The 16308-nt window shown below is 40.5% G+C and overlaps 1 protein-coding gene across 6 annotated transcripts in view; it reads right to left on the reverse strand.

The window, feature by feature from the left end:
* Nucleotides 1-599: 599 nt before the first annotated feature.
* The window catches only part of BRWD3 (bromodomain and WD repeat domain containing 3), a 286770-nt gene continuing 271061 nt past the window's right edge, over nt 600-16308 (reverse strand). For 5 of the 6 annotated variants that reach the window (XM_033944590.1, XM_033944589.1, XM_033944588.1 and 2 more), the window contains 2 exons: nt 11516-11671; nt 600-4129 (listed from right to left, as the gene is read on the reverse strand). In XM_033944590.1, the coding sequence (XP_033800481.1) occupies nt 3417-4129; nt 11516-11671 (869 nt within the window). In that variant the 3' untranslated portion in view covers nt 600-3416. The remainder of the gene's footprint in view (nt 4130-11515; nt 11672-16308) is intronic. The other variant, XM_033944587.1, reaches the window with a different exon arrangement.

Raw genomic sequence — 16308 nt, forward strand, 5'->3', positions numbered from 1 at the left:
AAGAGAGGCTTCATAATCCCTGTGACATTCAGCCTCTTGTACAGCACATTTTTGTCTGCATGACACTCAGTATATTATTATTATAACTCTCTTTTCCCTAACCATACATTTATAATCATCTGTCTTAAAAGCTATACAAGACAAAGATGAGAAATAGGGATAGCTTACATATCTGTTATAGCTTTGATACCAATAATGTTTTATAAAATTATTTGCAAACATTCACTTTTACTTTGGGGAGTGTTCAACATTTGGTCAACACAATAACCTGAAATGTAGGAGATACTACACAGTCTTCTATAAATTAATGTGCTTAATAGTGATTTTACAAGTATCTAATAATGCACTTGTGCCAAACTGGCCTTGTCTTTCTTAAATTAACCCTACTAGCACTATCAGCATTTATCAATGCTGCACCTTTCATGTTCAAACCTTACCAGGTTTTATCCAAATAAGCTATTTCTATATTATATATTACTAGTTCACCAAATAAGTACATCCATAAAAAAGAACTATTTCTTAAAATAAGCATCTGAATGAAGAGAAAAAGAAAACCAAAGAACAAATGAAACTCAGAAGATGCACTGAATAAATTCTCATGCAGAGAATGTTTTCATTTCTCCACATTCATCTTATACCACAGTCAAGTGTTGGTTTACTTTAAAAGACAAAATGTCATGAAGATACAACATAAAAACATCACAAGAAAGAAAAAACCCCCAGCCATTTTAAAAGGTTATTCTGCCATTTTGGATTGGAAGGGAAAAAAGACCAACAGCAGCAAAGAACATGGCTTTCGACCACAGGCCATTTCCAAAATCAATCAATAAGCTACCTTGCAATGAACCAGAGCTTAAACACTAAACAGTCTGCATCTTTAGGGTACACAAAAGAGGAACCTTAGAATAAGAAATTACATATGTCTTCCTTATAATAACAATGATGTGTCAAAGTACACCTAAGAATGTCAGTATCCTAAAAAGTTATATATTCTAGTTTCCAATCAGTGCTGTCTTGATAGCATTTTTATATACTTGTAGAATTAATTCCTATGTTCAATTCATAACATAAATCCAATGGATTAACATCCACAGGAAGTTCCAAGAAAGCAAGAACTAAGGGTTCAATATTCAGCTGGCGGTGGTAAGCATTTTGCTCACCACTGATGGAGTTATTCCTGGATATTCAAAGATAGCCTTCTGCTTTGAATATCTGTTTATTTTTGAGCCGGCTAATACATAACTGCTTAAGTCGATATTCAGCCCATAAGCAGCCGTGAGTTAGCGCATAAAGATAGGACAAACTTTTATGCAATCCCATTTATGGAATAAACCTGGCTGCTTAAGGGCTCAAAATCAGCACTTAATTACCCAAGTGCTGACTCTGACCCTGGAACACCCCCAACATAGCAAGCTTTGAGTTAGGTAATAACTGCAAATTTTAGTGGCACTTAGCAGTTAAATGTGTCACTGAAAACCATCGGCTAGCCCTAAGCATTTTTAACTGGTCAGCAACTGGCTAAATTGCTTTGAATATCAGCCAGTTGATTTTAGGTGAAATAATAAATGGCTAGAGGGAATATATGTCTTTGCTGGACAAGATATGATTTTGGTATACCATAAGGGTTTATATTATTACTAGTAATTTTTATGCATGGTGTTCCTTTTTAACTTTGATTCCTTGTTGATGGTAACTACTGATCTAAAAATACAAAGTGAAAAAGACTATTTTGTGCCGCTTCCCTTTTCCAGGAATTAGAGAATGGGCTTGCTTTTGCTTTCTCCAATACTGATCAATAAAATGGCCTTTGTCCCAATACATTATTTTACAGACTAGGAAAACATTAGTAGCCTTTAGTAGGGGTTTTCATTTGGTCTTTCACTCTAAAGCCTGTTGATAGTTTTTCATTCCCATGTCTACCTTTATCAGCCACTGACTTAGTTTCAAGATAAATGGAAAATACAAAGTAGCATGCTAAAATATAAAAGATAGCAATCTTCAACTCACAAATACATCAAAATTCCCTGATATTCTCTGTGAATGGAGATCCCTTGGGTGAGGCTTCTGTACCATTGGCCCCAGGCAAACATTACAATGGCACATTTTTTTCTTAAGATTGATGTACTCCCAAGACCTCAAATATGGTCCTTGTCAAACAAAACCATCAAATAGAATCTTGTGTTATACAAAAAGGGAAGTCAAGAAGGATGCTATCAAGTGTCATAGAAAAGTCCAATACCTTCCGAATAGTGCACCAGGAAGATCCACTAAGTGCTTTTACCAACATGATTAGGTATGTTAGTTCTTGTCTGTTGATTCATCGATCAACATGAGCATAGTCCTCAAAAGCAGTAGACTTAATTTGATGAGGGAAGAAAATTAGGAAGCATTTTAGGCTTATAAAAAATTTGTTAAGAAACAATAGAATCTGAATTTGTTGTAATTTTGTGTAATACTTCACATTTGCAACATTTGTTGCTGTACTTTGATACAGCAGTTCAAAATATCAATTTCCTCTTAAAGCCCTATATTATCATCATTTGGAAGCCAGCCCAGCTACTAGATACAAAATCTGTTGGTCTGAAATAACCCTTTGGTGCACAATCTTTAACAATAGCTACAGTAATGTAAGAACATAAAACAAAACAGATGCAAGCAATGGTTGCACCTGGCAATTTCTGCCCAAAATTTCATAATTTTTTTAATAAAGTTAATGCACACATTATGACATCACATCAAAAATCTGATACATATTTACAAGGCACCAATCCTTACTTTCTTTTACACAGATGGAGAAACACTAGAAAGCAGATCAAGACCCAAAAGCTGTTGTACCAGTGTACTTAAGTACAGTTCATGAATGTTTGGCCTGGGAAGATGAAAATCATCAAGATCCTCCATTAGATAAAGAAATTGTAAACATTTTATAGCTGCCATCAGGATTGGTATTTTGTGCAAAAAGTTATAATTATTACTGTATCTGAGGAATCAAATTACCCAAAACATATAAAATACTTTAAGAAGTTGTTTCTTTGTATGATACATAAAAAAGAGTAAAACAAAAAAGGGAAACTAAAAACAGCAACAAAAATAAGATATTGTATCAGGATAAAAGAAAGACATGCTACTTCAGTGACGATGGAAGCTCCTTTAACACAACGGAACTGCAGTGTTTCTCTGGGATGGATCCTATAATTTAAGGCCTAATAAATAAGGCTTGCCATGTTCAGGAAAATGTGGATATGTGAAGTCTCAAAATAAATGCATATTGGCATCGTGTTTAAGCACCAGTATTAAAGGTGAGTGGAGTCTTCCACACAATTTGCTTGGTAGATCTTCTGGTAGAATCCCTGCAGTAGAAGGCCATTTTTAAAATTCCATTTTTCCCTTTACAATTGTTCTGAAATTCCTATTTATCAATAGTTCCAACCCATGAGATGGCTGACCCTGGCCTTTTCAGTCATTTTGCGCACCCGGCCTGACCTAGAAGTACCAAGGTTCAGCGGATCTTCTATGTGCACCAAATTGTCATTATCAGAATCGTCATTGTACAATACAGTTCTTCGGCCCTGGTTTCTCGTTTTAATTCGTGGTTGTTTCCTAAACCGTGCAACAAAGTCACTCTCATCTTCATCGTCTGTATTATGTGCACGTTTTAAACCAGGGCCCCTGCAGGCTTCCATAGTATAGCTACCTCCTCTCCCTTTCCATCTACCCCTCCCTCGTCCTCTCCCTCGTCCTCTTCCCCTGCCTCTGCCCCTCCCTCGCCCCCTCCCTCGTCCTCTTCCACTTTCAATTTTTCGCTTTGTTTTGGGTTTTGTCCGTACTGCTTTACTGTAGTCATGATCACCATCAAAGTAGTCCTGATCTGATCTAGTGTTTGATTCAGAATCTGAACTAGATCTGGATTCAGATTCACTCTTAGAGCTCAGACTGGATCTTGTATTCCCACTTTCTGAGGACGAAGGTGACTGTGGTTTTTCTTCCAGTTCCTTTGTGTTTACTTGCTTCTTACTCTCCTCTTCTTCTCCTAGACTTTCATTTTCTTCTGAAGCATTCAGCAATTTTCTCTTTGCGCTTGCAAGGTTTTCTCCAGCACCATTTGTAAGAGGTCCATTGGCATAGTCTGCTGTGATGGGGGAAAAAAAACCAGATGAAATTATTTGATAATCTTCATAATGCAAAGATATATCATTCCTTTCACAAGCAATCCAGTTCTGGAAACCAAGTAACATAAACTGTGATGTTCTATAGAAAAAGGTTCTCACAGAGACCATTTTGCATCATTACTGTTAAATTGTTTTCACATATGCTTTTTATTTGAAGTCTTTGTAACATACCTGCTCTACTGTTACTTTTACTTTATGGACTCTAACAACAGAAAGACTATTTCAAGTGCTATTATATACACAGAATTTGAATGCTGTTTCCAAGTCCAAGCAAAAGGAAACCTTGATAATGAGCTTATGGGGACTGCCACATTTTCAAGTTTTTATCTCCTACTGTGCTTAATTAACTGATCTGTTCAACTATACTCCTTATTAGCAGCCCTACTTTCTTTTCTTTTTTTTCAAAACTATCTTTATTTTTAGAGTACTGGTTAATACTGACATTGTTTTTAGCTGACATACAGTAAAAGTGGCAAATAGGACATAAGTGAAGCACTTTTTTTAGTCTACCAAATTCCTGTTGCTCAAGGTGGGTATCCAGCAATCATCTTGAATGTTGTACAGAAATATTCATAGGGTACCATGTTTTCTCTTCAATTTATCCCTTTCTTGTAACCTGTCATAGTGCACTCTGTACCAACTTGCCCAAAAAATCTGTACAGCTCCTATAGAACTGGGAATGCTGCTTTAAGAACATAAGAGCTGTTATATTGGATCAGAGCAGAGGTCCACCTAGGACAGCATTCCATTTCCAACACTAGATAATCCAGGTTACATATACCTGACAGGATCCCAAAATGTAGCAAAATTCCATGCTACCTGCCCCCAGGGATAAGCAGTGCCTTTCTCCAGGTCTACCATATAGGTTTAGGGCGTTTTCTTCTAGTAATCTATCCAACCAAACTTTTTTTTTAACATCTTATTTATATGAAAAGAAGCAAAATAACATTACAATTCTTATGCGCCATGCCCTTTTGTTTGCCAAGAAACTGATCCTGTTACATTGGCTGGACTCTGCCTCTCCCTCAGTCTCTGAATGGTATATGCCAGGGGTGTCAAGTCCCTCCTCAAGGGCCGCAATCCAGTCGGGTTTTCAGGATTTCCCCAATGAATATGCATGAGATCTATTTGCATGCACTGCTTTCATTGTATGCTAACAGATCTCATGCATATTCATTGTTGAAATCCTAAAAACCCGACTGGATTGCAGCCCTCGAGGAGGGACTTTGACACCTCTGGCGTATGCAGATGCTTCATCAACTGCAAATGGAACACATGGAGGTCACCGATATGGATTCTGTAGAGGGCCTTCAGCTTCAAACTGTTTGGGAGCCTTATCGTCTTCTTTAACTATGTATGCTCATAACATGTTCTGAATCTCTAATTGAGTGTTTTTATTTGCCTCCTTTTTGGAGGGTTTTTTGTGGACGGGGTATATGGGGTAGTTTGGGTTTCTTATATACCTTGTTCAAACAGGTTATCTTACTGTTCTGCTTGTGCTATTTGAAGTGCTTTGTTTGATCAATAAAGATATTTGAAATAACATTACAATTCTCCCATTGGTCTCTGTGAAACTAGACATTATCATAAAACTTATTATATTCCCACCCCTGAAAGTAGTCTAACAGTGTATGCTCCAATTCCTCAAGGGACAAACATACTATCCTTGTTTTGTTCTGATGCTACAAAATTATGCAAACAAGAGGTTGACCCCTTAATACTTCACAAATGGAAATCTGTCAAGAACAAAAAACTTGTGGAGAAGGAGATGTTCAAGATGCAGGCTTTATTAAAATCACAATAAAATAATCCACATAAAAATATCTAGGACCCAAAACATTGGGAGCTATGGACTCAACACGATCCATGTTTCGACAATGCTGTCTTCATCAGGGGTCCCTAAAGGTCCTGATATGGAAGCACATGGATTAAGAGCTAAAAACAAACTGATATGTAACTTTGTGCAAGTGAGGAGGTCTCAAAGGCGGGAGAAAAACCCTTTGAGACAGCATCATTGAAACACGGACAGTTTTGGGTCCTAGATATTTTTATGTGGATTATTTTATTGTGATTTTAATAAAGCCTGCATCTTGAACATCTCCTTCTCCACAAGTTTTTTGTTCTTGCTACAAAACTATGGCCTGGGCCTCCCTAAGTAGCCAGTGCCCCCATCTTATTTCCATGTTCCTAATAATTCAGTCATGTGAATCTCCACTTTGCTGATTTGAATCACTCTGAATCGTTCCCTGCTGCTCCAGGGAAAGCAATTGCTCCTCCAGATTTGCTACCACTGCCCTACTTGAATGAAACAGATGTCTTACATAGCTCATGACGTGGCCAAACAGCTGTGCTTTCAGTGTTTTCCTACTAAGTATCGCATCATACTCAACAGAATTATGGATCTCATTAAATGCACAAGTTTCTATGAACAGCAACTCTACAAATGCTTTCCTGTCTAACAGCAAGTCAATTAGGGGCTTATTTTCAAAATTACAAAATTGCACAAAAATTACAAAGTGGCATTTGGACCTTTGTCCAAATTGCCATTTTTGAAACACATTTTTTAGATGGTTTTCTATGGTGTTTTTCTGAATTGCGTCTAAATCTCAAGGGGACATGTTTTAGGCAGGATTAGGGCAGAATTATGATTTGGACAGTTTTCTCCAATAATGGAACATTCAGAAAATGTCCAGGGCAAAACTTGGATGTATGAGGTTAGACCTATTTCAATAATGAATAAGTGCCAAAAAGGTGACCAAACTGATTATATGACCATTGGAGGCATTAGAGCATGCCCCCCCCCCCTTCTTACTCCATCAGTGGTCACTGACCCCTCCCACCCTCCAAAGATGTGAATGACACAGTACATACCAGCCTGAATAACAGCTTCAGGTATTATGGTTAGTCTTAGAGCAACAAGCAGGTCTCTGGAGTAACCTGCAAAGAAAGGGACACAGGCCCATACCCACTCTATCTAGTACACTTTTGGTGGAAAATGTGAGCCCTCCAAAACCCATCTAAAACCTAGTGTCCCAACATATAAGTGATACCTGCAGGCATAAGGGATAATGGGGTGATATACAGTTGAGTACTTTAGGTTTTGGGTGAGTTTTGGAGGACTCACCTTACAGTGTAATGGGGTTATGGTGAGATGTATACTTGGAACCTTATATGTGATGTTCACTGCAGTGCCCTGCTAGGGTGCCACTGCTCTGCTGGGGTGTCTGTATGGCCAATCTACTAAGAATGTTGGTCCCTTCTATGTCCCAATGGTTGGTTTTTGTTGTGATTTTCATTTGGACTAAAATTGGTTAAAAAAAATAGACAAACACATCTAGGAAATGGCTATTAAAAAAAAGATAGACATTTTATCTGGTTTGAAAATGGTTATTTTCTCTACTGGATTTTTGAATGTTTTTTTCCCAAAACATCCAAAATTGGATTAAACGTCATACTGAAAATGCCCCTCCACGTCTCCTTGTAGTGATTCGTCTAATATGCCCCCTCCCACCTGGATCTCCAAAGTGACTGGATAGTGATCAGAGAAGAGACAGGATAATAAAGATTCTGGAGCTAGAATAGCACAGGAAAAAGTCTTGCCTTCTGTATAACTGGTGCCTGGAAAAAAAAAGTGTAATCCTGTTACCCAGATTGAAACTTATGCCAAATGTCCTCTATTCCCAGATTCTACTTTAGATCAAGTAGGGTCCTTAACTCCCCTTTTTCCCTTCCTGGGGCCAGAAAGATCTAGCCTTCCATCCAAGCATATATTCCAGTCCCTTCCTATCAGAATGAGGAGACCCCAAAGTCCAAGAGCTATTACATTAATCCCTCATAGAACTCTCTATCTGCATTAGGTCCATACATGTTTGCTAGCATTCAGAGCACAATGCAACATGTATTCTCAGCATCCACCATGCTTCCTGTAGATCTGCATGGGTAGGGATTTATGAATCCATACACAACAAGCTCCAATTTCTATGGTAAGCAGCAGCCAACTGGCCAACCCAATCCCACTGCAATTTCTCATGTTCAACCCTGGCAAGATAGTCTCCTGCAATAGCACCAGTTGGGCTTTTTCTTTCTTAGAGTACTGCAACAACCTTGGAGGTTTGATAGGGCTGACCATTCCTCTCATGTTCAGGGTAACCACACATACTTTCATTCCTGGTAGTCCAACCCCAGGCAAGAAGTATTTTATTATTATTTTTTTATTTGTTTGTCCTTGTGCCGTCTACATATACACAATGGAGTGACACAATTTTGTAAAAATGTTTTTTGTTTAGTATGTTTTTTCCTGCCTGTGTTTACCATAATGTATGTATATTTTTTGATTGGGTATATACATAAATATTTTTGCTGATTATATGTATAGTTTTTATTGTTAGAACCCCGAGGCAGGTGTTTTCACAACGAAACACGGTCCATGTCAGGTCTGAGAACAAAGTTTTCCCCAGATTCCGGTGCTTTTTTTTGTGTCTGTTTGGGAATTTTGTACTTCAACCCTCTCTTATACACTACTTTGGTACATGTAGATACCAATGACTGAGGAGAAGTGGCTCGTGGACAGTAGGGGGTGATGTCTATGGGACGGTAATGGAATGAATGTCAGGGCATGATAGTGCAGTATTTTGTGAAGTTTTTCTACAAACACGCCGGTTTTTCGTATGATTCTAGTAACTCTAGTTACTCTAGTTAGATATAAGCATATGTGTTAGTTAAGGCCACACCCAATAGAAGCGTACGAAAAATTGGTGAATAAAAATCTGAATATGGATGTAACCAAGGCCAAGCATAATAATAAGGAAAAGCATAATAATATTCTTTTTATGTACTTTGCTATTAAGCTAGATCATAGAGGAAATCAGGATATACATGGACTCCATTTTGGGTTCTCTGTCTTTCTGTATCTTCTGTTTGGTTTTACTCCATTTTGTGTTCAGCCTGTGTCCCTTTTGTTTAGTTTTCCCGCTTCTAGCCTCGTGGTTCTAATTGATACCAGATGTGCCTTAGGCTCGTTAGGAAGAGCATATTAGATTACGTATCCCAAACCGAGATATAACATGCATTAAATATGAATGACATGTAATGTGTGCAGTTATGAATGTATGGCAGGGGCCCCTGAATGTGATATGTGGTGATATGAATGATTTGTCAAAGAAGGGGTACTTAAAATGAAATGGTTAAGTTAGAATCAGAGATCTGTAGCAGTCTCTAGCATAAAAAGGGGGGGGGGAAACAGCCCCTCCTTTTCCTCTAAGGCTGACCAGTTTTCAGCATTTTTTTAGGTGTAACATGAAACTGTTAGTTGTTCAAAGCAGGAGGAGGGAGTACCCCTCCTCCAGGATAGGGCTGAGGAACATTTCAGCAGCTTGCTTGATACATAGACAAACTGTCTGAAATAAGTTTTAAGGACAAAAAGAATATTGGATATGTAATAAAATGTTAATGTATATTCAGAAATGAATGTAAACAAAACAAATATGATTTCTGAAACTTTTAAACATGTAAAGGAATTTTCTTTGCACCACCTCTGTTAGTTTTTGATTGGCCTAAGGCCAATGATGTCACACTGGACTAAAGGTATATAATGGGGAGCTTCGAAGTATCGAGCTGAGTTCGTTATCAGAAAGCCAGCATTTCGGCAACTATAACGACTTCCTGCTAACGCAACTGGTCTTTTGAGTTCCATGATGGAAAAATAAAAGCAATAAATAAATAATTATATTTTGGTAAAACTTGCATTGTGCGTCATTTTCCATGTTTTTGTTATTTTACACACCTTGAGTGAAAGCTAGCAGTGTAATTGGCAACTGCAGCTTTATGAGTTCGCTGGTGTCTCATGGTCCATGCTCATGACATAGGAATATGTGGGAAGTCGTGTTCTGGAAGTCAGGCTCTTGGGTAGAAAGATGAAATCCAGATCCACCAGGGTAGCATTTCTAGAAATGTTCCCAGCTCCACACGCGGCTCCCAAGAGGCAGGCAGAGCTCCAAAGTCTCAATGCATGGTTAAGACGATGGTGCAGAGATAAGGGATTTAGATTTGTTAAGAACTGGGCAACCTTTTTGGAAAGAGGAAGCTTATTCTGAAGGGATGGAACTAGGCTGCTGGCGATAATGTTTTAAAAGGAGATACCGCAGCTTTTAAACTGAGAATGGGGGAAAGCCAACAGTTGCCAAGGGGTGGATGGTTTGGTGTGGAATATCCTTGAAGGATACTAGTGAAACAGGATATTTATGGGATTCCCAATAGAATGGTGAAAAAAAGTCATGAGTATTTAAGAGGAAAGCAGTAAAGGACTCAAATTTTCTCTGTTAACTTCTCAGCAGGCTGTAGATACAAGGAAAAAACACAATTTGAAGTGTCTGTTTACAAATGCTAGAAGCCTAAAAAGTAAAATAGGAAAATTAGAATATATAGCACTGAATGATGAGGTAGCTATAATAGGCATCTCAGAGACCTGGTGAAAGGAGGACAATCAATGGGACACTGTTCTTATCTGGGTACAAATTATATCACAAGGATAGAGCAGATCAAATTGGATGAGGGGCACATGCTGCACAATGGCCTAGGCCACTGGACTAGAGGGAGCATTGGTCTGTCCCAGTAAGGCTATTCTTATGTTCTTATTAGTATAGCTATAAACTTTACAAAAATGTACAGCTGCTACATTCACATGAGATTCTAAAACTGTTCTTAGAAGTATTTTTCTGCTAATGTGAGAGAAATGGAAAGCTACTTTGTCAGGATAAAAGACCCCATTCAAATTTGAATTAAACTGGACAACTAGGTTGCATGATGTACAGTTTTTGGAATAAAAATAACTTCATTAAAAACCTATATTTAAAATAATTCTTGAAGCTGATCCAGTTTTACTAGCAGTTAAACTGATTAATAGCTAGAGTCACTAATGTGCAATACCATGTTAACATAATTATTAACCGAGTCCCTCTGCGTGAAAGGAGATCTGTGGTAAACTAACAAATGTCAACAGCCTCAGCCCACAGCAGGACCCACGGTGACAAGAGGGCATCCGTGGAAAATCAAGGGTGGGAAATTTCATGGCGATACCAGAAAATATTTCTTCACCGAAAGGGTGGTTGATCGCTGGAATAATCTTCCGCAACAGGTAATTGAGGCCAGCAGCGTGCCAGATTTTAAGAAAAGATGGGATTGGCATGTCGGGTCTCTTCATGGAGGTAGATAGGGGGTGGGTCTTTGGTGTGGGCAGACTGGATGGGCCGTGGCCCTTTTCTGCAGTCATTTTCTATATTTCTTTTAACAATTAATTACCTTTACCTTCAAAAGGAAATGTCAAAAGTATCTCGTTTCATCTCTTTTACCTTTCACTGGTGTGCTTTTGCTCCTGGAGTTTCTAGTACTTAGTGGATCAGTACTTTGTTCATTTCTGTTCTGTGCATTGGAACCAGATGATGATGGCTGGTTATCCATCTCTTCATCAATGACTGATCCACAAGGCTCTTCAGTAGTATCTGAAACTAAGAATGTAAAGTAGCGACATTAGGAAAGAACAAAGCTGATTAATGAACTGGTGCATCACAGTTAATAGCCTTCATATCATACATTGATGATTGTAATGAACTAATTTAACTTGCCATTCAGCTGAGTGGTAGGTAAACCACCTAGGGCTAGATTCACGAACCTGCCTGAACAGGCCCGATTGGGGCAGGTCTGATGAATTCTCGAAGCCCCACTATACATGTGCATGCATAGACCATCTGTAGATCATTTGTAGATGGTCTGCGCATGCGCTGGACCTCAGGGCCGGCATAGATTTTTTTTAAAGTAGGCGGGTTAAAAACATGGGCTAGCAGTGCGGGGAAGGGAGGCAGGCAGGCTGCGTGCTCGGGGTAGGAAGGCAGGCAGCATGTTCGGGGCAGGAAGGCAGGCAGCGCATTTGGCGCTGCAGGATAGGGGCTGACAGGGCAGAGAGCAGGGCGGCAGAAGGCAGGGCAGCCGGAAAGGGCTTCAGCGACTGGTCCTCAGCAGTCACTTTTTTTTTGATCAGCCAGCCCAGTCAGCATTGCAGGGTTTTGTTTAGTGAATCGTGTCCCTGCCTACTTTGCATGCCGTTGCCCTCATTTGCATGCGCGGATCGGAGGATGGTCGGCAGAGAGGTAAGTGAATCGGGCCGAGGTCGCAAACCGATCAGTACATGATCGATTTGCTTTGTGAATCTAGCCCCTAGTACCAGTTCCTAAAAGCAACATCTTGACCATTCTATTTAAAATGATCATCACTGGACAAGATTTTTATAAATAACACTTTTGTGTTAAAGAAAACAAAGTCAAATAAGTTTGTTGTTTAGATCTAATTTGTTTTCTTGTAGGTTAGTGCTAATTTAACCTAGTTTTGTGTGTTCTACCATGTGTCCAATTCATGCACACATATTTTTCACAATGTAACAGCTAGAATTTCATGAATTCTATCACTCTGTAGCAGTAGTTCTCAACCCAGTACTCAGGATTCACCTAGCCAGTCAGGTTTTCAGATACACTTCTCCCTCAGTATTCGCAGGGGTTAGGGGCAGAGCCGGACCACGAAGTGTGAAAAATCGCGAATAACTTTGTGCTGGCTCTGACCCACCCCCGGACCTTACCTGGTGGTCTTTACCTCCGATCGCCTCCTTCTGTGCATGCTGTGTGTTTGCAGGGGCCAGTGCGGGTGTTTCGGTCTCCTCTTTCCCCGCTTCGGTGTCAGGCCAGGCAGAGCAAAGATCATTCCTCTCTGGGCTGGGCAGTCTGTGCCAGCCTTACCTGGTGGTCTAGCGGGCTTTCTGGGCAGGAGCGATCTTCCTACGCTCCTGCCCTATACAGATCGCCAATAGGAAATGGCTGCCGTGAGCTTCCGTAGTCTCTCAAGTCTACGACGGGAGCTCATGGCAGCCATTTCCTATTGGCGATCTGCACGGGGCAGGAGTGTAGGAAGATCGCTCCTGTCCCAAAAGCCCGCTAGACCACCAGGTAAGGCCGGGATGCCGGGGGGAAGGTCCGAAATGAAGCTTTTTTCCCCTTAAAAAAAAAAAATTTCGAATAACCAAATCCGCAGATTCTGAAACCACGGATTCGGAGGGGGAACTGTACCTGTAATGAATATGCATGAGATAAATTTGCATATAATGGAGGTGTAGAAGGCTAGGCAGTGCCTAGATATCAAATAATGGAGTACGGCTACAACCTCTTGCAGTATGTCACAGATGATGCTGTGAAACAGCATGGACTTTGCCTGCCTGTTTCTCAGCCAGCAGTAGCTTGTGTTAAGTGCTGTATAGCCAAAGACAAATATCATCAGTGGCAAACTTTCACCTAAATGTGCTCATCAGCTGGAACTGGATTACTGAGCTGTTGTGCAGCCTGTGCCCTGTACCCTAGTACAGATGTCAGCATGACCTCACCACTCTGAGGGCAGAGGTCAAGGACTTTCCTGAATTCCAAGAACTGTATCTTCAAGAACATCGAATTCCAGGACTTGAACCTTCCAGAACAGCATGTTTCAGAAACATGGAGAGGGACTTTCTTTTTTTAGGAGAAAGCCTCACTTCTGGAAACCAAGCAGTTGGCTGGTGTTCCATCCAACCCGAAAACTTCATCTTCAGATGTCTATCAACTGCTTTCTCCACCCTGTATTACTGCTGGGAGTTCCTGCCTGCTTGTTGCTTCCTGTTGCATTACTATGAGGAAGACCTCATTATAAGGATGTATGTCATCTCTGTTATTGCTGAGAGATAATAATAACAGCTCTTAGATTCTGAGCCAAGCTAGGGATTTTTATATGTATTTCCTCTAATTAGCTGGTAAGAGTATACCTACCATAGGTCTGCTATTTTCCCTGAGTGATTCTGTGTTTGCATAATCCTAAATAGTCACACTTGCATGTAAATAAGTAGCCTTTATTTTTATAATACTTCGTCTATTCTAATTGTTTGTCAGTATTGTGTGGGAGCTAAGAATTCAGATCCAGTCCCTGAGGAATGTAACTAAATGAATAGTAAGCCAGAAATTCCATTACACATATCCACCTTCCTTATTGCGCTGGGTGGCTCCTGTACAATTAACTACATGCCTACTAACATATTGAATGCATATTCACTATGGATATCATATAAACCTAACTGGCTAAGGGTGCCCTGTTGACTGGGTTGGGGTCTCCTAACTCCACAGATGGGAGTTTTCACTATTTTTCCATTGGCAGTCTCCTCTATTTCATAGATTTTGCTAAACTAAATCAAGACCTGTACCAGTTTCACACTGACCCTTAGGACCAGGTGCTGGGGAGCCTGAGATTGAACCACCATAAAACTGCCTTTTACTTATCCTTTTCCTTCACAAAGACTTAATAGTTTTAATCTTTGGCTATACCACTAACCAGCATTTTAAGGGAACCAGCAACTCCCACAACCATGGCCAGCCCAACCATTGGGCAAGACTAGATGATCCCCTAGGACAGCAACTTTGAAGGGGGAATAGCAAAGAGCAACTGCAGTTAAGGAAAAGCAACGGTCTTGACAGCCACACAGACTCAAAAAACACCATCAGCCTGTACTTTTATGCACAGGGAGAGTGGGAATTTCCAAACAGTACTTTCACCCAGGTAAATGACTTTTGGAAATTGTCCTCAATATATGGAAATGCGCCCCTAGCTGTAGTACCACAAGACTATCACTGAGAGTAATGGCAACCATTTTAAAACACAGCTGTAGCCTAGGTGATAACAGAGGGGACCTGGCTACCACAGACACTATGGATACTAGTGCTGCTCAATTTCCGATCCGAATCGATTCACTTCAGGTGAATCGATTCGAATAAATAAAAAAAAAAAAAAAAAAAAATCGGCCTCCCGATTCTGTGACTAAAGTAGGAGTAGCAGCGCAACCTCTTGCTGGCCAGCCGCTGCTGTTCCTGCTATAGGGGGTAAGGGGGGAGGGTCAGTCGGGAAATGCTGTAGTCAGTGTCCTCTGGCTTCCCCCCTGGCCTCCCACTCTTACATTTACCTAATTACAGACGTGGAGCAGCCTGAGGTACATCTGCTGGTACTGTAGCAATCTTTGCAGGCTACCAGCGGACTCCGGAGCTGTCGTTCCCTCTGCCACGATCCTGCCCCTGACATCAGGGGAGGGGCAGGACCGCGGCAGAGGGAACGACAGTAGCGGAGGTCAATGGCAGCCTAAAAGGATCGCTACAGTACCAGCGATCCTCTCTGCAGGCTGCTCCACTGTTCTAAGTAAAAGTAAGACCGGGAGGCCAGGGGGGAATATGCAGGCCGTCGGAGGGGGGGGGAGTGTGTGTGAGGCCTTTGGGGGGTGTTCAGGCCTTTAGGGGAGGGGGGCTGTGGTGTAGAAGTACATGGAGGAAGGGAGGGAAGGGGGGTTCAAAGAGATGTGCATATACCGGACTGGAGCGAGAAGAAATAATGGGTCTAAAAACAGAGGAGAGAGATGGTGTACAATGGGATTTAGGGAGGGAAGGAACAGAAAATGAGAGAAGTTGGACACAAGGGATAGTGGGGAGGGGGGATAAAGATACTGGATAGAAGGGTAGTTGGGAAGAGAAAGGGAGAACTCGTAGACCCTGGGGAAGGAGGGAGAGAAGCTGGATAAAAGGGTAGTTGAGAAAAGGAGAGATGGTGGATCTGGGGATGGCGGGGCCCATCGCTGCAGCTGCGGGGATGGTAAGAACCATGCTAGCTGCTTAGTAAAAGAAACCCTTACCAAGTAACAGCTGTGAACAAAAGTTCTGACAATTTTCTTTCACTGGATCATTAAAATATTGTGAAAGTAATTTTATAACCACCTTTACTGATGTAAAGTATGCCATACTTTCAAAAGTAGGCCAGTTAATTTTCCTTTGAACACTATCCAGGAAAATAAAGAACCCATAAGCAAGCAGTCGGTGTAAGCAGTGCTCTTGAGGACCATTTTGTAAGATGATGAATTTCCCTGATGCAGTTCTACTACTTGGAACATGAATTCATGTCAGGATTTCTAGAGGTTCTTTTCTGTGGCAGCTGAGAAGATAAGCAATTAAAATAAGTTTATTTAAAATATTTAGTTTATTTGAAGATTGCACTTCATAAAATCTGTTTGGTGAATTCAGACAAAACTATTTTGGCACAAAGC

Source organism: Geotrypetes seraphini, chromosome 5, assembly GCF_902459505.1.
Source record: "Geotrypetes seraphini chromosome 5, aGeoSer1.1, whole genome shotgun sequence".
In the NCBI taxonomy this organism is placed as follows: Eukaryota; Metazoa; Chordata; class Amphibia; order Gymnophiona; family Dermophiidae; genus Geotrypetes; species Geotrypetes seraphini.